The sequence below is a fragment of the Dipodomys merriami genome, unplaced genomic scaffold (genome assembly GCF_024711535.1).
Source record: "Dipodomys merriami isolate MVZ:Mamm:240054 unplaced genomic scaffold, mDipMer1.0.p SCAF_194, whole genome shotgun sequence".
NCBI lineage: Eukaryota > Metazoa > Chordata > Mammalia > Rodentia > Heteromyidae > Dipodomys > Dipodomys merriami.
The window spans coordinates 469,576-493,003 of NW_027203315.1; the positions used below are offsets into that span (position 1 = coordinate 469,576).

Consider the following 23,428-nt stretch of genomic DNA (forward strand, 5'->3'; position numbering starts at 1 on the left):
GCCCCTGGGCCTCCCTGCTCCCCTCTCCCTATTTGGCTTTCCCCATTCCTATTTTTTTCTCAGATCCTGTGGATTCCTTGGGGAGTGAGTGCAGAGATCCTCTTGGAGCTTCAGGTGCCTTGCATAGGGTGAAAGGTAAGTTTCTGGTTCTTGAGGAATTTGCCACCTTTAACTCTCCAGGAGTGTGGAGGTGTCCTGGTGGAAGGATCCCCCGAAATGTCCCAAAGCACAATTCCTTGAGGGTAGAATGCCACATGCCTTCCTCCTCTCCTCTGAATTGACGGGACTTGGTATTTTTTCCATTCCAAATTGTGATCATTTTTGTTATTGCCTTTTTGAAACTTAATCATGTACCTGTACCTGTGTATATGCATTAGGCTAAATTTGCATTTCTGTGTGTGTGTGTGTGTGTGTGTGTGTGTGTGTGTGTGTGTGTGTGTTCGTGTGTGTTCATGTGTTCAGATCCTGGGACTTGAACTCAGGGCCTGGGTGCTGTCCTTTAGTGTTTTTCACTCATGGCCCATGCTCTGCCGCCTGATCCACAGCTCCACTTCTGGCTTTTTGGTGGTTCATTGGAGATAAGTGGTACAGATTTCACTGGCTTAGAACAAGGATTCTCATATTTCAGCCTCCTGAGTAGCTAGGATGGCATGTGTGAACCATTGGCACCTGGCTTTGACTGCTCCCTCACATCATTCCAACTCCCTTATCTCCTAGCAAGTCTATGGATACTTAAATTGCTTCCTATAGTAGGGCATTTCAGATTTGCTTATGGGATTTTTCCTGGTCCCATAAGAAGTGGGTAATTTGTATATCAGGATCTGACTTGACTGACTGTTGGCTGGCCTCAAAGGAAGAGGCTGAATTTTTTTGTTGGGGGGGGGGGGTCCTGTCATGAGGCCTGAACTCTGGGCCTGGGTGCTGTCCCTCAGCTCTTCAGCTCAAGGCTAGCACTCTACTACATGATCCACAGCACCACTTCCAGCTTTTTTCTTTTTGCTTATGTGGTGCTGAGGAATGAACCCAGGGCCTCATGCATGCAAGACAAGTGCTCTACCACTGAGCCACCTTTCCAGCCCAAGAGGCTGAATTTTTGAGGTTGATGCTTTTCCTTTCTCCTCAGTCTCTGGCTGGTCTCTGGCCATTCTGGTGTCTTGAGTACAGAGGGCTCTTTGTTCTAGGGCTAATCAAATGGAGATTAGCAAATGCTCTAGTTAATACCTTGACGTTAACTTGGCAGCTAAAAGTACAGTAGCAGTTAATTGCCCTTGTCAGTGTTTGAATTGTGTGAGTGAGTTATGTGTCTTCTGTATTTTGCATATGCCAGAACCTCTGCATTTCATACATGTGTCACAGTCAGAAAGACAAAGACTTAAATGAAACTGTTGCTTCCTAACAACCACAATGGAACTGGGAATGGAGGGAGCCTCTGTAGCAAGTACAGTGGAGTGGGGAAAGGAGGTGAGCCACAGATAACCTAGCCTGGATCTCTCTTTGAGACCTGTCCTCTTTCCCAACTTCATATGGGAACTGAAGGAAAGCTGGTAACCAGGGCTGCTAACACTAGCCCAGGGCCTGCAGGCAGGGTTAAACTCTCCTCAGCAGGGATGATTAGCAGGTCTGGCCTTATCCTGGAGTAATGGAGCTGGCAGAGGGGAGGTTCAGGAGCCTCTAGAGAAGCTCACCCCCACTTCAGAGTGATGGGTCCTAGGTATGAGCCTAGCTCCAGGGTCTCTCAGTGGGCCCTGGCCTTATGGATTACCAGAGTGCTAGTTAATAAAGGAATATAATTAGTTAGCTGGGCACCAGTCGCTCATGCCTGTAATCCTAGCTACTCAGTAGGCTGAGAGCTGAGCTCATGATTCAAAAACAGCCTTGGCAGAAAAGTCTGAAACTTTACTCTCCAATTAACTACCAAAAAGCCACAAAGTGGATCTATGGCTCAAGTGTCAGGAGCACAGATGCTCAGGGACAGGATCCAGGCCCTGAGTTTAAGCCCTAGGACCAGTCCCCAGAATAAAACCAAACTGAAACACAAAGTTACTCTTGTTGACTTTAAGAGTACTGCGCTATGGCTGGCAATTCTAGGTGCTAGTAGGACTCTCATTCCAGAAACCTGTAAGGAAACTAGGGTTCTGTGGGGCTTGAACTTGTCTAAGAGCTAGATTACCATTGGTCTTCCTGGAATTGTGCCCAAGGCTATCTAATTATTGGGCATGTACAGCCTTTTAATTTAACTTTCATTCTCTTGGAAGTGAGCTGCGGCTAAAGTGGTAGAGCATCAGCCTAGAGAGAAAAGGTTATGAGATAGCACACAGACCCAGACTTCAAGCACCAGCACTGGCACAAATAAATGCTCTCTCTTTTCCACCTATATGAGCCATGGAGAGACTGGTGTTGGAGTTAATGCAGTTGTGCTCTTTTGCTTACTAACTGGTGGGTCTTTCTGTACTTTATAGTGTCAGCTGTGGCTTGAAATCATGGCCTGGGTACTATAAACTGAGCTTTTTTGCTCAGTTTTACCACTTGAGCTACAGCTCTAATTCTAGGTTTTTAGGTGGCTCATTGGAGATAAGAGTCTCATGAACTTTCCTGCCCAGACTGGTTTGAACCATGATTTTCAGATCTTGGCCTCTCCTTAATAGCTAGGATAACAGATGTGGGCCACCAGCACCTGGCTTAGCTGGCTAAAATGCAAACCACCTGGAGGCAGCCCCAGAGACTTGGATTTAGTTAGTCAGGTTGGGGCTGGCACTGTGCTCTGTGTCTGTGTGTCTGTATGTACTTGTGCAGTTGCCTAAACACAGGACCTCATATTCTATTTTGTTGTTGTTGATGCTGGGGCTTGAACTCAGGGCTAGGGACATATCCATGAGAGTCTTTTTCTCAAGGCTACCACTGAGCCACAGCTCTATTTCCAGCTTTTTCTGAGTAATTTACTGAAGATAGAATTTCATGGAGTTTTGTGCCCAGGCTGGCTTCGAACTGTGATCCCCAGCATCCTGAATAGCAGCAGCAAGGATTACAGGTATGAGCCAACAGCACCCAGCTGATATTTGTAAAGAAGGATGAGGTAGTGATTATCTTAAAGCTTGCCTCTGGGCATGGCATAAATAGGTTTTGTGTACTACTTGTTGTTGTTATTGTTGTTATCACGTCAGAGGTGGGGATGGAACTCAGGACCTTGTACTTGTCAGGACAGGCTTCTCCAAGAGCTAAATCCCCAGCCCTACCTCATATTTGTTATTGTTTTTTTCCCCCCTCACAATTGGTGCTCTACCAGATGAGCCCCATCTCTATTTCTGTTTTATGTTTTTGATTTTTTTTCTTGTTAATTGGAGATAAGGGTGTCAGACTTACCTGCCCAGGCTGGCTTTGAACTGCAATCCTCTCCTCTCAACCTCAGGAAGTAGAATGGTGGGTTTCCAGAGCCTGGGAAAAGGCATGGATGGGTACTGCTAATTAATAGGTACCCAATTTCAGTTTGGGATACTGAGAAAGTTCTAGAAGTTGATATCAGTGAGGTTGCTTGAAATGTGATTGTACTTAAAGCCACTGAAGTGTATACGTATACTTGGTTCGTATAGCATGTTTTATGCTATACTTATTTTCACACAATGAGAGAATAATTAACATTGCAGCCAGAGAGGGGCTGGACAAGAAAGGTTGGCAGGAGGTGTAAAGTTCACTCATTCAGTTTCTCACCACCAAATATCTGTTGTTGGACCCTTTGTGCTTGGCCTGTGTCAAGTTGGAACAAAGGCAGTGGGTGGTTGCTTAGATCTGGCCCTCTATTACTTGAGCCACAATTATACTTCTGGCTTTTTACAGGTTAATTGGAGATTAATATCTCAGATTTAGCTGCCATGGCTGGCTTTGAACTTAATATACTATCTTAAACTCATGAGTGGAACCTGCTCTTTTTTTTTTTTTTTGTCAGTCATGGGGCTTGAACCCTCGGCTTGGGCCCTATCCTTGTGATCTTCAGCTTAAGGTGAGTGCTCTACCCGCTTGAGCCACAGCACCACTTCTGGTTTTCTAGTGGTTTATTGGAGATAAGAGTCTCATGAACTTTCCTTCCCCGGGCTGGCTTTGAACCGTGATCCTCAGATCTCAGCCTCCTGAGTAGCTAGGATTACAGGCGTGAGCCACCAGCTCCCGGCCTGCTCTTTTTTTGTTGTTGTTGTTTTTGGTTGTCAGGCTTAAACTCAGTGCCTGGGCACTGACCCTGAGCTCTTCTGCTTAAGGCTAGTTCTCTACCACTTCGAACCACTGTACTACTTTTGGTTTTCTGGTGATTAATTAGAGATGAGAGTCTCACAGACTTTGCTGCTCTTTAGCCTTGAACTTCAATCCTCTGATCTCAGCCTCCTGAGTAGGTAGGATTACAGGCAGGAGCCCCTGCACCTTGCTGGAGACCTGCTCTTCTATGAGGGAAGAGGCTCTGATTATCTCCATTTTACAGATGTAGAAACAGAGGCAAAAAAATTAAAATGACTTGTCTATGATGTCACAAGTTAGTAAATGCCAGAGCTGGGGCTGTTATCTTTTAGCAAAGCTCACCCTCAAATAATACTCCATTTGTGTGGCCTTTGTCATCCCATCATATTCCTGTACCAAGGAATCAACAACACCCACAGGTGTGATTAAGAACATGGCTCTGTCTGGTGAGGAGAGTGCCTGGATTTGAGTCTCATGTTCACTACTGAATTTGGATTGAGACGTTTGTATGGCCAAGATTCAAGTTTTGTGATCTTGTCTCTGGCCAATCATTTGTTCTGTGTTTTAGTGGCCAGGTCTGTACGACTAGGATAATTTATTACCAAGTTCACCTATTAAAGTCAGCTTTATAGTTCATTTGAGTGAAGATGGCAACCTAGGGCTGAGTGTCTCATTCAGTGGTGTTCTGTACATTTTTAGCATGGTGAGAAGGAGGAGGGAGGTGAGGGGAGAGGAAGAAGAACCAAGAGGAAGAGGTAGAGGTAGAGGTGGACGTTGGCCAGGTATCAATGTCTGGAGCCAGTAATCATAGTTATTCAGGCGGCTAACATCTGAAGATGATAGTTCAAACCAGCCAGTACAGGAAAGTCTGTAAGATTTTTTTTTTTTTTTGTCGGTCACGGGGCTTGAACTCTGGGGTTGGGTGCTGTCCCTGCACTCTTCAGCTCCAGGCTGAGTGCTCTACTGCTTGAGACACAGTGGCACTTCCAGTTTTCTAGTGGTTTATTGGAGATAAGAGTCTCAAGGACTTTTCTACCTGGGCTGGCTTTGAACCACGATCTTCAGATCTCAACCTCCTGAGTAGCTAGAATCACAGGTGGGATCCACCGGCACCCACCAAGATTTTTATCTCAAACTACTCAAAGACTGGAAGTGGAACTGTGGCTCAAGTGGTAAAGCACTAGCCTTTTTTTTGTGGGGGGGAGGGCTGGTCCTGGGGCTTGGGCGCTGTCCCTCAGCTGAAGGCTAGCACTCTACCACTTGGGTCCCAACGCCACTTCTGGCATTTTTCATTTTTGCTTATGTGGTGCTGAGGAATCGAACCCAGGGCCTCAAGCATGCAAGGCAAGTGCTGTACCACTGAACAACCTTCCCAGCCCCAAAGCACTAGCCTTGATTGAACACAAAGAGGCTCACGGACAGTGCTCAGGCTCTGAGTTCAAGCCTCAAGACTAGCGAAAAAATAAAACAAGAGACAGAAGTAGAAAAGATAGGGTTTTGTGTTAGCAATATAGTTTGTTGTTGCTGCGACAAAATACTTGACAGAAATAACCTAAGGGATAAAAGATTTATTTTGCTTCATGTCACAGATTTCAGGCAATCTTGGCAAAGCAGAAGAACTCATAGTAGCCAGGGAGTTAGGGGAGGGGGTAAGAGTGGGAAAGAGAATGCCTGCATTGCAGTATTCTCTCCCCCACCCCACTTTAATTTCATATGGAAAGCCTGTCTATGGAATGGTGCGACCTATATGCAGGAGAGATTCAGTTAATCTGATATCCAGCCCAACCCCCCCCACCCCCCCCACACACAAAGGTGTGTTTTACTCATCAGACTGATGCATCTAAACCAATCGATCTCAATTAAGTTCATCCTCAAGATTTAACCATCACAGATGTCAGCTTCATTTGCCTCCAGATTTACCTTACTTGTTCTCTCACAACTCACCTATAATTTGTCATTGTTGGGTTTTGTTTTCTTTTGTTGGTTATGGGGCTTGAACTCTGGGCCTGAGCTCTGTCCCTGAGCTCTTCAGCTTAAGGCTAGCACTCTACCACCTGAGCCACCGTGCCACTTCGAGTTTTCTGAGTGGTTTATTGGAGATAGGAGTCTCACAGGCTTTCCTGCCTGGGCTGGCTTTGAACTATGATCCTCAGATCTCAGCCTCCTGAGTAGCTAGGATTACAGGCATGAGCCACAAGCACCCAGCTTCATTGTTGGGTTTTTTAAGCACTCTTAAACTACTGTGTGTGTATGTGTGTATATGTATGCACCTGCACGCATGTGTACACATGCTGATACTGTGGCTGGAACTCAGCCTGTGTGAGTGAGTTCTTCCTTACCTTTTGTGTTCAAGATAAGGCTGATGCTACCACTTGAGCCATGTCTCCATTTCATTTTTTTTAGGCCAGATTCAAGTGGCTCACACTCTAATCCTAGCTACTCAAAAGGCTTGATAGCTGATGTTGAGGTTCAAAGCCAGCCAGAGCAGGGCTTTTATCTCCAATTAGCAATCTACTGTGATTTAAATTGGTAGACCACCTGCCCTGAGGAAAAGGAGTTCATGTAGGTACAGCAACCAGGCCCTGACTTCAAATTCCACAAACAACAACAACAAAAACTGAAAACTCTCATGAACTTTCTTGCCTGACCTGAGCTGACTTTGGAACGTGATCCTTAGATCACAGGCTCCTGAATAGCTAGGATTACAGGTGTGTGTGAGCCACTGGCACCCAGCTTTTAGATTCTGAGATAATCGATGTTCCTAAAATTGCCAGAACTTTTTGCCTTGAATGGAGCCTGCAAGATGCAGAAGAGGGTCAAAACTGGGTGTAGAGTGGCTCTGCCCAATGGAAAGGGCAGAACTGATCATCTCTGCAAGCTGAGTGGCTTAGACAACAGTTGTTAACCCTCCCCTGGGGTCCACATTGGTCAGACCTTGGGGCCTTCCAGAGCAGCTCTGTAAGTCACAGGGGGGGGATGTTGTATATAGAGTTATTCAGTCAACTAATCCAGTAAACAGGATCAGCAGGACATAGCTGGATTTATGGATTGCCAGAGGGCCTTTCACTGAAGGAGATGTGCCTGCTTGTGGCTCTTCTGCTCACCACTGGCCAAGCTTGAACTCAGTATCTGAACACTGTTCCTGGGCTCTTTGGCTCCAGACTGCTACTCTACCACTAGAGCCATAGCTCCATTTCTGGTTTTCTGGTGGTTAATTGAAGATAAGCGTCTTATGGACTTTCCTGCCCAGGTTGTCTTTGAATTGTAATCTTCAGATCTCAGCTTGCTGGGTAGCTAGGATCACAGGTATGAGGTACCAGCTCTCAGCCATTTTTTTTTTGAGCCCAAGTTTTTCTGTTTGTAGAATAGTGGTGTTCTGAGTACATTTGCAATATGTTTCTGTGTGTCTGTGTCTGTGTCTAATGGTCCTGGGGCTTGAACTCAGGGCCTGAGTACTGTCCCTAAGCTGTTTTTTTGTTTGTTTGTTTTTGTTTTGTTTTGTTTATTTGCTCAAGGTTAATGCTCTACCACTTGAGTCTAAGCTCCATTGCTGGCCTTTTGGTAATTAGTTGAGTAGCTAAGAAACAGACCTAAGCCACCAATGAGAAAGGTACATTTTACCAAAACAAATATGCCCACATCCAAAACAAGAATACACATGTCATGTCAGGTGCCCATGGCTCATGTCTGTAATCGTAGCTACTGTGTGAGCCCTGTGACAGGCTCTACCTTTTAACAGCAGTCATTTTTCCTCACTTACTTACTGTCTCCAGAATTCTTTCATTAGCTGGGCACCAGTTGCTCATGCCTGTAATCCTCACTACTCAGGAGGCTGAGATCTGAGGATCACAGTTCAAAGCCCGCTTGGGCAGGAAAGTCCCTGTGAGACTCTTAGTTCCAATGACCCACTGTAAAACTGGAAGTGGAGCTTTTTGGCTCAAGTGGTAGAGTGCTAGCCTTGAGAACAAAAACTCATGGATAGCACCCAGATCAAGAGTTTAAGCCCCAGGACTGGAAAAAACATTCTTGCATTGTGCAGAAGTGACAGTACATACCACTAATCAATACTTAGAGGATTGAGTGTGATTAAGATTCCTTCCTAAGCCAGGGACCAGTGGTTCACTTCTATAATCCTAGCTACTCAGGGAGCTGAGATCTGATAATCAAGGTTTAAAGCCAGCCTGGGCAGGGAAGTCTGTGAGGCCCTTATCTCCAATTAACCACCTTTTGAAAAGCCAGAAATGGAGGTGTCACTCAAGTGGTAGATCACTAGCCTTAAACAAAAGATCAAGGAGGGGGCTCAGACCTTGAGTTCAAGCCCCAGAATTGGCACACATGCACAATTTTTTCCTATGGTCTCTCTGTTCTCTTTGGCCTCTGCATGCAGGCCATGAAGGATGGCTGGTGTAGATTCAGAACCACTGCTGCCTTGGTGGGTGCCAATGATGCCCATTGAGCAATGCCCTCTGACCCTTTTACCATTTCCATGGCTCTGCTCCTCAGCACTGAACACCTGTGGCTTTCTTTAGAGGAGAAAGCAAAATAGACGGATGACCAAATGGATTAGGGCAGCAGGAGGAGATTGTTCACTGCAACTCAAGGCTCTCCAAGTTCAGGCTTGCACAGAACCCCATATCACCCCGTTATCCTTTTCTTCTGCTCCTGATCCCCTAGAACATCATACACCTTACATATAATCATTTCATGGACTCCCTGGAAACCTTGAGGAAGCATCACTCCTTCATTGCTGTCTATTCTTCTCTGTCCACATACTGTCTTCACTGAGTATATACCTCTTCCCCAGCATTCCTTTAGTCTCCATGGAAGTGCATTGAAGGGACATAGGCATGTAAATGAGAGTCACTGTCTGACAGATCTATCGAGTGTGTGTGTGTGTTATATGTGTGTGTGTGTGTGTGTGTGTGTGTGTGTGTGTATGTGTGTGTGTGTGTGTGATTCCTAGGGTTTGAACTCAAATCTGGATGATGCCCTTGAGCTTTTTGGCTCAAAACTCATCCTCTGCCACTTGAGCCACAGCTCCATATCCAGGTTTTTGGTAGTCGATTGTAGATAAGATTCCACTTGGTTTCCTTCCCAGGCTGTCTTTGAACCATGATCCTTAGATCTCAGCCTCCTGATTCAGCTAGGTTTACATGCATGAGCCACCAGTGCCTGTCCCTAAGCCTTTTTAATTTACCTTCCAGGTCACTGAAAGCCCAAAAGTTCTTCAGACAATCTGACAACTCTCCAGGAGTCATAACTGTCCTTGATTCCCTGCCCTGATGAGGGTGCTCTGAGTATTTGGATACAAGGAAATGTGCCATTTGACAATCATCATTGAAACATTATAACACAAAAAATATGTGTTGTATACATTTTCCCTCTATAAATTTAGGTGAAAAATACTGAGTTACAATATTCGTGTTCTCCATGGTGTTTAAATATGTAAATGAATGTTAGAATACAAATGCTCAGTGGAGTCCTAGGATATCTTTGCATTAGTAGAATAATAGATCATACATCTCTAAGTGTGTTTGAGTAATAGCTAGTTTAGTGAAGATGTGAGTTTTTGATTATTCAATTATTTTTGTAGGAACATCAGTTTTTATGAATTCTGTATGTACATTAACAGAGAAATAAATTGCTTTTGTACTATCTGTTAGGGTATATTAGACTTTGCCAGAGAACCATGCAAACATCCAGGTACAAAGAACAAAGAAAGTTTTATTGACAGCAGTGGAACTGGCAAGACCCCTTCTCACAAGTGAAGAGTGAGAAGAAGTACCAGCTATTGTTTGCGGTGACCTATATAACTAGGGGCTAGGAGGTGGAGACCCCAGTGTGGACATGTGGACCAAGGGATCCATCATGGTGGACTAGGATTTATGGCTGCTGCCCAAATAGTAGATAAGGGGCTGTGCAGCTGCCCAGACTTTAAGGTCACTCTAGGGAGTTCTTGCTGCCCCATATCATAGTAGCTACCCCAGAAGAGTGCCATCTCAAGATAAAGGGGGCTTGAAGGGAGGCTGATTATTAACTGCCTAGTGTTGACCAGGAAGGGAGCATGCCAAGCTATGGAAAAGGGAAGGAGCATGCTTAGCTATGGGAAAGAAGCGTATTGGGCTAAGAGTATCTAGCAACTAAGGACTGTGGATTTGTCTTTAGTGGAGAGTTTGATGCTTTACTTGAGACATAAAAGATTCTTCTCCCATAAGAAGGCCTTTCCTCCCATGTATAATATTTTGAGCAGGAAAATTTCAGGAAAATCACACAGGTTCTTTCCTGACTACTTCATTTGCCTTCTCTCCCAGCCATGCTTCCTGAATCTTCTGTTAATTGTCAACAGCAAGAAAGAATGACTCTCTGGTGAGTTGCATTTTATTTCTCATTTTGTATTACATTCCATTTTATGAAGTTAAAGGTGTCCAAGATTTAAAAACAGAAAAACAGATTCAGCTTCAGGAACATGTTCATAAATCACATAAAGATGGCTACTAAGTTTAGCATATTTTAATAAAATCTGACATTCTGTCTATGTTAAGTGCAGATTTGCTTCAGCTTGTTTCTAGTTTTTCTTATGTGAGAAAAAGTATTCACACTGTTATGTGATTCAGTAACCTAGAAGAGGTGATATCTAATGGAAGATGAAGGTTCCCTAGCAACTTGTCAGAGATCCCATCCTCATGAATAACATTGAACTGTCTTAATGAAGTCTTTGAATGTTTTAGAGGACTGAGTAAGCAATATGTACTTAAATTACTCTTCATACCTTATTGGACTGCTTCATGGTCATTTTCTTACTTGAAACTTAGGCTATAGGCAATGATATGGTCTATGATTTTTCTAGAAATCCCTCTATTTTTTTCTAAGGTGTCCTCACAAGATTCCCCACCTCCCCCTACTATTTTCTGTTTCAATCTTTGTTTTCTGCTCTCTAGCTTTGCTTATTTGTATCTTTCTTTATGTATCTATTTTTCTTTCTGTATTTTTTTTTCTCCCAGCCTGTCTTCCCTCCATCTGTCTCTCACTTTTTACTTTTCTTAGAATGCTCTGTCTGGGAACTAGTTTTTCTTACAAATTTTCCTTTGCTGCAGTGGCTCTTAGAATTGACATTTTTCTTATGGTTTGATTTTTCCGTATTCCATTTGAAGACAGGTCTTGCTATGTAGTCTAGCTTGCTCTTGAAATTTTATGTAGCCTAGGCTATCTGGTAATCCCAAATTCAGGGAGTATAGGTATATTCCATCCTTTTTGGCTACATTAAACCATTACATATGGCCACATTGTTTTATGGTCATGCCTTCCATCCTTCTACAGCATTTTTTACCTTCCATAAATGAAGCTGTAAAAATCATTAAATACACAGCTCCTACCAGTCTTTGGAACCATTATAGTTACTGGGTCTATGTGTTTGTTGATCCATGGAAGAGCAGTAAGGGAAATCATACCATGGCTGATACTTGATGCCTGGTGTATTTTATTTAGCTTATTGTATTCAAGATTTATCCCTGCTGTAAGATGTATTAAAGTTTTCTTCCTGTTAAACACATTTATCTATTCTTTCCAGGCTTCTGTCTTTTGGTTATTGTGAGTAGTTGTTGTGTAGTGATTCTCCAAATAATTGTTCTAGTCCCTGCTTTCACTTCCATTGGTATAAATCTAGAAATAGAAGTGCTAGGCCATATTCCTTTCTTTCTTTCTTTCTTTTTTTCTTTCTTTTTTTTGCTTATGTGGTGCTGAGGAATCGAACCCAGGGCCTCAGGCATGCAAGGCAAGCGCTGTACCACTGAGCCACCTTCCCAGCACCTAGACCATATTCCTATGTAATTCTATATTTAGTTCTTTTAGAAGTCTCCATACCATCGTTGATTGTTTTACATTCCTGCCAGAAATGCATCAAAATTCACTTTGTTTTCACATCTTTCTCAACAGTTGTTAGACTTTGGAAACTTTTTTGTTTTTGTTTAATAAAAGTGTGTATGAAGAAGTGGATATTTCATTTTGATTTGAATTTTTCTAATAACTATTGACATTGAACTTTTTTATATTTAATGAGCTACCTGTATACTTTTTAGAAAAGTCTCTTCAGTTTTTTCCATTTTTAAATTAGATTTTGTGTCGTGGGGGGATGGTTAATTATAGGATTTTGTTTTATGTGAACTCTGGGCCTGGGTGCTGCCCCTCAGCTCTTCAGCTCAAGGCTAGCACTCTACCACTTGATCCACAGCACCACCTCTGGCTTTTTCTGCTTATATGGTGCTCAGGAATCAAACCCAGGGCCTCAGGCATGCAAGGCAAGCACTCTACCACTGAGCCACATTCCCAGCCTCATTGTTTTATGTTTTTAATTCACTTTGGTTAGTAATCTATTTAGAGAAAAACTAATACTATGCTTTCTCTTCCTTGTTCATCACACCTTCTGATATACAATGTTTTAATTATATGCACTAAATTTGATTTTGTTTAGTATCAAACACTTTTGGTGTCCTATCAAAGGAGTCACTGTCAAGTCTAATGTCATGAAACTTTCCTCCCTTCCTCTCTTCTTTGCTTTTCCCTTCCCTTCTTTTTCCCTTTTTTCCACTACTGTCTTGTCAGCTCTTCTTTTCTCTGCCCCTTTCTCTCCTCTCCCCACTCCACTCATTTTCATTTCTCTTTATGTCTGAGGACTTACTGTGTTGCCACAATTAGTGTCAAAGCCCCAACCTTGCTTTCTTGTGCTAGTACTAGATCTTGAACTCAGTCAGTCAGCTTCCTCAATCACTGTTGACACGCTCATTTAAGCCATGCCTCCAACCTGTTATTAGCTATTTAATTTGAGTTGTCCACCAAGGCTGCTTCCAGACCTCAGCCTCCTTAATAACTAGGATACATTCTCGTTCCTGAAGCTCTTGTTTTTGTTTTTCTTACCAGCACATACTGTTACTGGCTTATGTGGAATTAATATTCAACCTCAACTCCAAAATTTCAAATGAATTTGAGTTGTCTACAATGCTGGCTTCCAGATCTCAGCCTCCTTGAGTAGCTAGGGTCTGATAACAGTCTTGAGCTAGAGCACTTGTTTTGATTTGCTTTTTTCTTACCTGAACATTTAATACTAACAGTTAATTTGATACTAAAACAAGGTTATTGTTACTGGTTTATATAGAATTAATATTCACCCTCAATTCCAATATTTCACATTTCAAATTAAGCCTTGTATTTTATTTCTAATAGTTGTAACTATTCTAACTGGTATATTTTCTTCACTAAGCAAACAGTGTAGGCTAGCACAACTACATGGAAGGATTGTTTTATAATTAATTTAATTTATTGTTATAGAGATACAGAGAGATTACAATTACATATCAGGTAATGAGTATATTCCCTTTCACAGAGGGTCTTCCTTTCCTTATTTTCACAATTCCTCCCTCCCTTCTCTAATCATGAGTTGTATAGTTTATTTTCATTAGTGTCTAATGAATTCCACTGCTGTACTTTTTTCCTGTTTCCCTGGAGTTCTATGACTTTCCCCCACCCTCCAGAAAATATACCTGTGAATAGATCATACATAGTTAAAAGCATTTGTTTTTAGTTCAAAGGTGAAGTAACAAAGTGACTGCTTTTAATAGCCTATAAAACATAGTGATAATGTACATTTCTCCCATATCCATACTAATTTCCCTGTGTTTATTTCACTCATAGATTTTTAGAAATATATTACTTAACTGTAATGTGTTTATAACCTAGCTTTATATGTCATTTTTTTCTAGGAAGTTTGTCTTGAGAATTACTCTCATTGTTTTGGTCTTCGTAAAATTAATACTTCAGTACTTTATAAACAGCATTTAGTTTGAAATAATGCCAGTGATATGTATGTTACTGCTGATGTTTTGTCCTGATGTTTATAAATTAGAGGAGTATTACTTTTCCAATAGTAATGGAAGATTAAAAAATTACAATTCTGTGGCCTTTTTTGCACAGTTCCTTGATCTCAGTAACTGGGCATTCATTCTCTCTAAGCTTCTTTCCCTGAAGTCTAGCACTCACTGCTTGAGCCACAGCACCACATTCAGCTTTTTTTGTTCATGTGGTACTGAGGAATCAAAACCATTACTTCATGCATGCTAAGCAAGCACTCTTTATAAGCCATGTTCCCAGCCCTAAATTTATTGTCTTTTTATTTTCTTTTGGTAGAATTCTTTGGTCTCAGGCCTTCCTATTTACCAAGCAAGTAAAGTATTAATTGATACATATGCCTAGTGCAAATACTTTGTGTATAATACACTTGTGCATTTGTATATTGAATCTTAATAAATTAGTTTTTCTTCCATGAATCATTTCAGAAAGATTACCTAAAACCTAACATATGTTCTACAGATTTCCTTTTAATGACCTTGTCCTATGTGTACATGCATGTTGGCATCTTATTCTTTTGAAGCAGGATAATTTTTTGTAACAGTCTTAAAAGGCAGATGTGTTATTAATGAATTATCTTTCCATTTAAATATCTCCAATCTACATTTTCTGAAGAGTTCCTCTACCCAATGGATTATCTATTGAAGATTATTTTCTTTCAATACTTTACACATATATTTCCTTTTTGTGTGCTAGTCAGCATTCACCACTGGTATTGTCACACATGGCTGGATTGGTAGGATGATTGTTGGCCATTCTTCCTTTGTAATGGGGTTCAAAATGGGAATCAAAAGACTTTCCTTTTAGCCTCTGCAAAACAAATTAGTACTATATTTCATTTCACCTTTTAAAATTTTCTTCTGTAGGTTTTAGGTAGCATCACTTTTTATCCTTTTTATACTCTGTTGTGCTTGTGGTCATATTTCACATTTTTTTGGTCATTTTTTAATGTTCCATAAGCCTTTTGCCCTTTGCCTCCATCCTTCAGTAAAGGACTGATAAAATGCAATTGTAGTCAAGAAACATTTTATTCCTCTGCCACCTAAATTTCTTACTGTAGGAGGTATGCAGTGTTCACAAAAGTTCATGTAGCAGTTCTTACAGAGGAAGGAAGTATCAGGGTATCTATGACCACATTTCAATCATTAGAATTTCTTCAGGCTGGGGAAGCATCAGCTGCTGCATGGGGAGAAGGCTGAGGCCACTGCTCCACGGGCCCCTGGCCCTCTGTGCCTGTGTCTGGGAAAGCCAGTGTAAGATGAAGATAGTCTTTCCCCAGCCACCTGGATAATCAAGAGTTTGGGACAGATCCTTTGATAGTGAGGAGCCAGGAGAAAAGCACAGAGTATGGTGTTGAAATGGATTAATAAGGAATAATGTTCTCTTATATTCTGTTATGTAATGACAGCCCATATCATGGAGGTGTATTTTTTTAACAATTCATTTTCCTACAGACTACCCAACAAACCACCTGAGGTTGCGTTTACAACAAGAATTTAGCATCCAAATATTAACAATATTGACAGTATTTGTCTTGATATTCTAAGGTCACAGTGGTCTCCTGCTTTAACTATTTCTAGTTTGTTTATCCATTTATTCACTGCTATGTGATCCGATCCTAGATGACCTCCTAGTGCCAGAGATTGCACGGACAATAAAACAGACAGAGACAAATACAACAGAGTATCTCGGGAATAGAATCAAAAGTATGTCATGTGATGCTACCTAAAAGTCAGAATAACCTGCATTATAGCTGGAATGAACTTGAAACTACTGTTCCTTTTTTGATTTCTTATCTGGCTGCTCCCTATCAGACATCATCTTTTCTTTTAAATTTTATTTTTCACTTAGCTCCCTCCCTCCATTCATTTACATTCTCATCTGAGTAGACTTAAGTTCTTCCAGCTTTGGACAATAACTGCTTTTAGAAACTGTAGTTACAAGAAAGCAGTTGCCCAAGACTCAAATTTTTTTTTAAAGTTCAGCATTTGTATTATACAGCCAGTATGTTCACTTTTTTTTTTTTTTTTGTCAGTCATGGGACTTGAACTCTGGGCCAAGTGCTGTCCCTCAGCTCTCCAGCTTAAGGCTAGCCCTCTACCACTTGAGCTACAGCTCTACTTCCTATATTCACTCCTTTTTTTTCTTTTTTTTTGTGCTTTTCTTTTTTTCATTGTGAAAATACTGTACAGAGGGGTTACAATTACATGGGCAAGATAATGAATACATTTCTTATCAAGCATTGTAGCCTCCTCCTTTGTTTCCCCTTCCCATCTTTTCCCATCCTTCCCCCAACCCCCACCCAACCTATATTCACTCTTAACCTGATTATGAAACCAAACCATTCCTCACTACTCTAACATGATGAAGAAGCCACCTGAGGGGGCGGGAGCTGGATTCTCAGTTGTCACATCAAAGGAAACAACATTCTAGCAGCATCCATTCTTGTTGAAGCCTTCCACTGTTAGAGATTTGAGGTTACATGTACTTTATGCTCCTAACTGATGTGGCTGGAGAATTGATATTGAATTTATAGTATCAGCAGAACAGAAAATGTGGTGTATTTTATACAGGTCAATAAAGAAGTGAGCTGTTCTTCTCCAGAGAATGGAAATTAGAAGTCAAACTCCCTTTGTATTTCAAAATAGGGTGTCAAACATTTTGTAATTTTCATTTAAATTCTTAGGAGGCTATTAGTTAAACTGTCTTCCAATACACTGCTTAATATAGCACTGAATAAATGATGCAAGGTATTACTGGAGAAGTGATTGATAGCTCTGCTAGTAATTGATTTATTTTTCTTCAATAAAGTTTCATAAACCAATTAGCTGCCTGAATTAATCAGTATGGGGAATATATTTTGTAAATGGAAAGCTGTTTTTATTATTTTCCATGTACATTCCCTAACTAAACCTCTTTATCATGTGCATTTGAAGCTGGGGGGGGGAGGGGAAAAGGGAGTAATAGTGGGTTACAGTTTACAAAATAAAGTACTGTTGTGGGAGTCGTAATGAGGCTGTGTTGAATATAACCATGAGATATTGGGCATCCCTGGGTTTATTCAGCCATTTACAGTAATGAGCATTAAATGCAGCAGATATCATTTCAGGTGACTTAACATGAATAAATAAACTCAATGCTACTGTAAAAAATTTTAATAACAGAAACAGTTAACAAAAATATTTTTATGTGCTAAGTCAAATCTTAAAATGTCCAAATCAGTCATTAGCTACTTTCTTGAGTATTGTTAACTCTCTCTTACATTCACATGAACACTGCTTTTCGTAGGTTGATGAATATGGTATATATTCGATATAATATCCTGAATGTGTTGTGCTTGCTTATGTGAGAGCACTTTTTTTTTTTTTGCCAGTCATGGTGCCTGAACTCTGGGCCTGGGCACTGTCCCTCAGCTCTTCAGCTCAAGGCTAGTGCTCTACCACTTGAGCCACAGCACTACTTCCAGCTTTCTCTGCTTATGTGGTGCTGAGGAATCGAACCCAGGGCCTCATGCATGCAAGGCAAGCACTCTACCACTGAGCCACCTTCCCAGCCCCCATGTGAGAGCACTTTTTAAGTGAGGCAGAATATGAAAATGCAAGAAAAGTTTCTTGTTTACTTCATTGTCACCCTGATACATAGGAAATTTTATCAAAGTAAGCTAAACATACTCTTTTACTACCTAGACTTAATGTGGTCATGCCAGATTATTATCTCCTTAGAAATGTATTCTGATGTATTAGGGAAACTATTTTTTTTTTATTTTTGTTGTCTGTGTGGTTTGAACTCAGCATGGGTGCTGTCCCTGAGCTCTTCAGCTCAAGACTAGCACACTACCACTTAAGCCACAGAGCCACTTCTGGGTTTTTCTGCTTATGTGGTGCTGAGAAATCAAACCCAGAGTCTCATACATGCAAGGCAAGCACTCTAATACTGAGCCACCTTCCCAGCAGGAAACCTTGTATTTTAATTACTAAGTTAATACAGTGGCAAACATTTCTACTTTGATCATTCTTTCTCCCACTGTATAGATAACACAGCAAGCTCCAAACATTTTTATATAAGATAAAATGCATACCTGTAGATGAATGAAATTCCAGCCTTGGTTTTCTCATGACTCAGGGCTAATTACTTGACAGAAATGTGTCCTTACAGAAGCTAGTGTCATTTGATGATGTGGCTGTGGACTTCAGCTGGGAGGAGTGGCAGTACCTGGACGTTGCTCAGAGGACTCTGTATAGAGATGTAATGCTGGAGATCTACCGTAACATTGTGTCCTTGGGTGAGCAAAAGTCACATTAACTTGTAAGGTCACGTGCTTTGTTTTTAGTAGATATATGAATATTTATGTTATTTAGATGTAGCATTCTCTTCCCAACCTTGAGCATATTATTGTAAATGGTTATACAATCTAGAATATAATGTATATTACTGTTGGAAAGATGATCTGGAAACCACAGATTTAAAATGGGTATTTATAATTCAAAACTGGCAATTAGGTACAATGGAGCTGGCCTGTTATCCTAGCTACTCAGGAAGCTGAACTGAGGATTTTGATTTGAAGCCAGAAATGGCAGAAAAGACCCCATGACACTCATTTTCAATTAACCACTCAAAAAGTGAAAGAGGGGCTGGTACTCTTAATTGGTAGAATGCTAGCCTTGAGCAAAATAGCTGATTTCAAACCACACAAAAAGAAAAATAAATCCAAAGCTGGGGGAAAGTCAACCATGGAGTCATTGAGAAATAACAAGATTTAGGAGCAACCTTGTGAATAGATGGTCAAATCTTACAGCAAAGATGACCCAGCATGATCAATAATTCTTCACTATTTCTTATTAACAGGGCACTGTGTTCCTAAACCTAACTTGATCGTCAAACTGGTGCAAGCAGTAGAACCAAGGATAAGAGAAGCCTCAAGCAAAAATTTCACAAGTGAGTTAAAGCATCTTGTGTAGTGATGTTTTTGCCAGAGCTCTGTTGGTAGATTCGTCTTGCACTGTTCTGAGCAATAATGTTCCCAATTCTAAGTCCTGTGTGGCAAACAAATAGATGATCCTTTGTCTTAAAGACTAGTAAATCAAGAATTCATGTGGACACTAACTGAATTTGTTGTGGCTATAGAGATAAAGTTTGCAATTCTCTTTGTCTTTGTGGAAATCATTCTGAAACAGAAAAACTAAACAAGAAATGTAGAAAATAAGATTTTATTTTCTTTGAAACTAGGACTATGTAGGTATGAAGAAATAAGGAGTACTCCAGGCCTGTTCTCCTGATGAGTATAATAGATCATCAGTGCTGGAAGACATACACTGGGATTCAGAACTGCAGGTTTTAGTCTAGAGAGGATGATTATTTGGCTGATGAGCTGAAGAATCTTTGTTCTTCCATGCTTCTGATAGGCAGGAATATCAGAAAAGGAATTTTAAAAAGACTTTGATCCACAGTGAAGACAAAGAAAGTTTAAAATTCCCATAGGTACCTCATAATTCTTAGTAAGAAGTTAGAACTTAAGAGATGTAGGTGTAAAACCTTACTTCTAGGAACAATTCCTGCTTACTTGATAGGCAAAGTGATATATAAACAATATTATGGTTTCTGAGAATGGAAAATATTTTTGTTCCTCACCTAATGGTTGAGAAACAATAAAACAAAATATATAAATTATTTCAAGGAAATAAAAAATAACTATTCCCTTATGCCAAACAAAATAAAAATTGAGAAAAACAACCCCAAGAATACTAAAGGGTATAGTTCGTACACAGCTTACTACTCTGACAGTACATGGGTAAGTAATTTGAGGAAGTATTTCCTCTGTTATAAAACGAAGAAAATTGAAACACAAAAATTCTTTTCCATTGTAAAACATCAGTATTACTTTCTTAATTTAGACATTATGGAGAAAAGCATATATTTATCACCAATCAATTCCTACTCTGATATGTTAAAATATGTAATAATTAGAATGAGTAAAAATGTCTTTACCTTTACAGTAAGGAATCTTTGGATCTCATTTGTGTTTTGTCTTTTTTTCTGTGACTTATTTTAGATATCCAAGAAATGGAGGACGTGAATAAGATGTGCCAGCAAAATCCAGATGAAAGTCCATGTGAAGTCTTAGTCACAAATAGTAATACAGTGGAGGAAGGAGTGAGTTTAGTAACTTTTCATAAGGCAGAATGAATATAACCATAATGAATATAGAGAATGCTATTATAACTCTGCTCTCTTTTTCAGAAAATACTTCAGGGAGGAAGAAAAACTCCTGGATGTAGTCTATGTGGAAAACTGTTCAACTTAAGACCTACAGTCACTACTCATGAGAAAAGATACACAAGAGAGAAACATTGCATATGTGGTGCATGTGACAAATCTTTCAGTCAGGAAATAGACCTTATGAAGCCTCAGAGCAAATATCCAGAGAATTCCAATGAGTGTATCCAGTGTGCAAAATTTACCTCTCAGATGTCAGACCTGAATTTACATTCTCAAACACCAACAGAAGAAAAACTCTATGAATATGAGGAATATAGGCAATTTTCCACCCATAGAAATCACCCCAAAGAGAAACGTAATGAATGTAACAAATGTGAAAAGTCATTCAAAAAGAAGTCACAACTCCTTTTGCATCAGAGAATACACACAGGAGAGAAACCTTATGAATGTATCAAATGTGGAAAGTTGTTCAGACAGAAGACACACCTCACTTTGCATCAGAGAACTCACACAGGAGAGAAACCTTATGAGTGTAAGGAATGTGGAAAGTCTTTCAGACAGAAAAATAGCCTTGTTTTACATCAGAGAAGACACACAGAGGAGAAACTTTTTGAATGTGATAAATGTGGAAAGACTTTCGTGCGGAAGTCACCCTTCATTTTGCATCAGAGAATACACACAGGAGAGAAATGTAATGAATGTAACAAATGTGGGAAGTCATTCAGACACCAGTCAAGACTTCTTTTGCATCAGAGAACACACACAGGAGAGAAACCTTATGAGTGTATCAAATGTGGAAGGTCATTCAGACAGAAGATACACCTTACTTTGCATCAGAGAACTCACACAGGAGAGAAACCTTATGAGTGTAAGGAATGTGGACAGTGTTTCACCTGGAAGTCACAACTTGCTGTTCATCACACTGTACACACAGGAGAGAAACCTTATAAATGTAACACATGTGGAAAATCTTTCGGACAGAAAGAAAACCTTGCTTTACATCAGAGAAGACACACTGGGGAGAAACCTTATGAATGTGATAAATGTGGAAAGGCTTTTGTACGGAAGTCACCCCTCATTTTGCATCAGAGAATACACACAGGAGAGAAACCTTATGAATGTAACAAATGTGGGAAGTTGTTCAGACAGAAGATACACCTCACTTCACATCAGAATATACACCAAAGAGCAACATGAATGCAACAGGTGTGGAAAGTCTTTCATGCAGCAGTCACATGTCACTTCACATCATAGTTTACACAGGAGAGAAACCTTATGAATGCAACAGGTAGAAAGTCACCTACAAGGCAGACCTTACTAAACATCAGAGAAGTCACACGGGAGAGAAACCCTGTGAATGTAAGAATTGTGAAAAGTCCTTTACCCAGAAGTCAAAATTTAATACTCATGTGAAGACACACTCATGAGAAACCCTATGAAAGTAAAAAACTGGACAGACTTTCAGACAGAAGTCATAACTCACTTTGTATCAGAGAACACACACAGTAGAGAAACCTTATGAAAGCAACATATGTAAAGACCTTCAAACAGAGTTCACACCTCAGCAGGCATAACAATTTACATAGGTTAGAAACCTTAGGAATGTAGTATATGTGCAAATCCTTCACCTAGCATTCACACTTTAGCAACTCATGTGAAACCTTTGGACTGTAAGATATGTGGAAAATTTCTCACCTGAAACAAAACTCAGTTTGCATCAAAGAACTCACACAGGAGAGAAGCCTTAAGAATGTAGCCCAGTGTGCATTCTTTCACCCAGAAGACACTGCTCAGGCTTTATCATTGGACACCCACAAGAGAACTGTTACAAAAGAAACAAATGTGGAAAGTTCCAAACAAGAGTTTCACAAAACTAAGTTCATATCAGAAAACACAGCAGAGATCATATGAATGTAACAGATGTGGAAAATCCTTCATCAAGAAAGCAGGCTGTCATTTTGAAGAGAAACATGAGCACACATGTAGAAAGTCACCTGGATGGCATTCCTATTCATTAGAGAACTGACTCACAGTAGAAAATAGAGCTTAACAAATGTGTAATTACTAAATCAGAAGTCAGTCTTCACTGCATCTGAGAACACATACAGCAGAGAAACAATTGAGTATAACAAATATAGAAAAATATTTTAGCCAGAAGTCATATGTCTACATGTACCAAGGTTCTTTGGTATGCAGAAAAGCTTGTTTTATGCAATCCCATTTTTCTGGTTTTCCTTTGATTTGTTTCAATTCTGGATCTTTAGGAAGTTTTGACCTGTGCCACAGAGACTTAGTGTTTTCCCTATCCCTTCCTGTAATATATTCAGGGTATCTGGTCATCCATTTGATCTAAAATTGTTACTAATCTGTTGCAGGGTTATATAGAAGGATTTAATTGTTTTCTGCATGTATAGCTAATTGTGCCAGCATCATTGGTTTCTTGTATTTTGAGATTTTTGTCTCCCTTATCAAATATTTGGAGGCTACCCACAAGTCTGTGGGTTCTATTACTAGTAGTAGTAGTAGCAGTAGTAGTAGTAGTATGGCTTTGTTAGAGAGTTTGAGGCTTGGTATTGATATTCTTCCAGCACTGTTTTTTCCCCACTATGGACTGCTTTTGCTATTCAACATCTCCAGTAATTCCATATGCATTTGGGATCATTTCTTCTATGTAATTAAAAAATATTGTTGAGATTTGGAAGGGTATTGTGTTGAATTTGTAAATAGCTTTGTGTAGTATTGCCATCTTCATGATGATGATCCTCCCAATGCAGGGGCATAAGTTTTTTCATTTCTTTCAGTGTGCTTTAATTTCCCTTGAGGTTTTAAAAGTTTTCATCATAGAGGCCCTTCACATCTAATTAAGTTCTTAGCTTTTGTTTTTATGAGGCAGTTACAAATGGGGTTGCTTTACTGATTTCAGCCTCACTCTAATCATTGTTGGCACTCAGGAAAGTTACTGAATGTTTTGTGTTAATATTATAGCCTGCTGCTTTGCCAGTTTCCAATCAGCTCAAGTAAGTTGGGAGAGGAATCTGAGTTTCTTTCAATGCAAGATCATGTCATCTGTTCCTGAGAAGAATGTATAGTCTTA

General features: G+C 40.3%; 1 protein-coding gene across 1 annotated transcript; it reads left to right on the forward strand.

The window, feature by feature from the left end:
* The first annotated feature begins 1,404 nt into the window (after positions 1-1,404).
* On the forward strand, positions 1,405-21,531 carry LOC138831366 (zinc finger protein 25-like). The gene is made up of 5 exons (XM_070028482.1): positions 1,405-1,461; positions 18,274-18,400; positions 18,964-19,053; positions 20,168-20,268; positions 20,356-21,531. Exons 1-5 carry the CDS (start codon positions 1,405-1,407, stop codon positions 21,529-21,531), a joined length of 1,551 nt encoding a protein of 516 aa, XP_069884583.1.
* Positions 21,532-23,428: the final 1,897 nt, after the last annotated feature.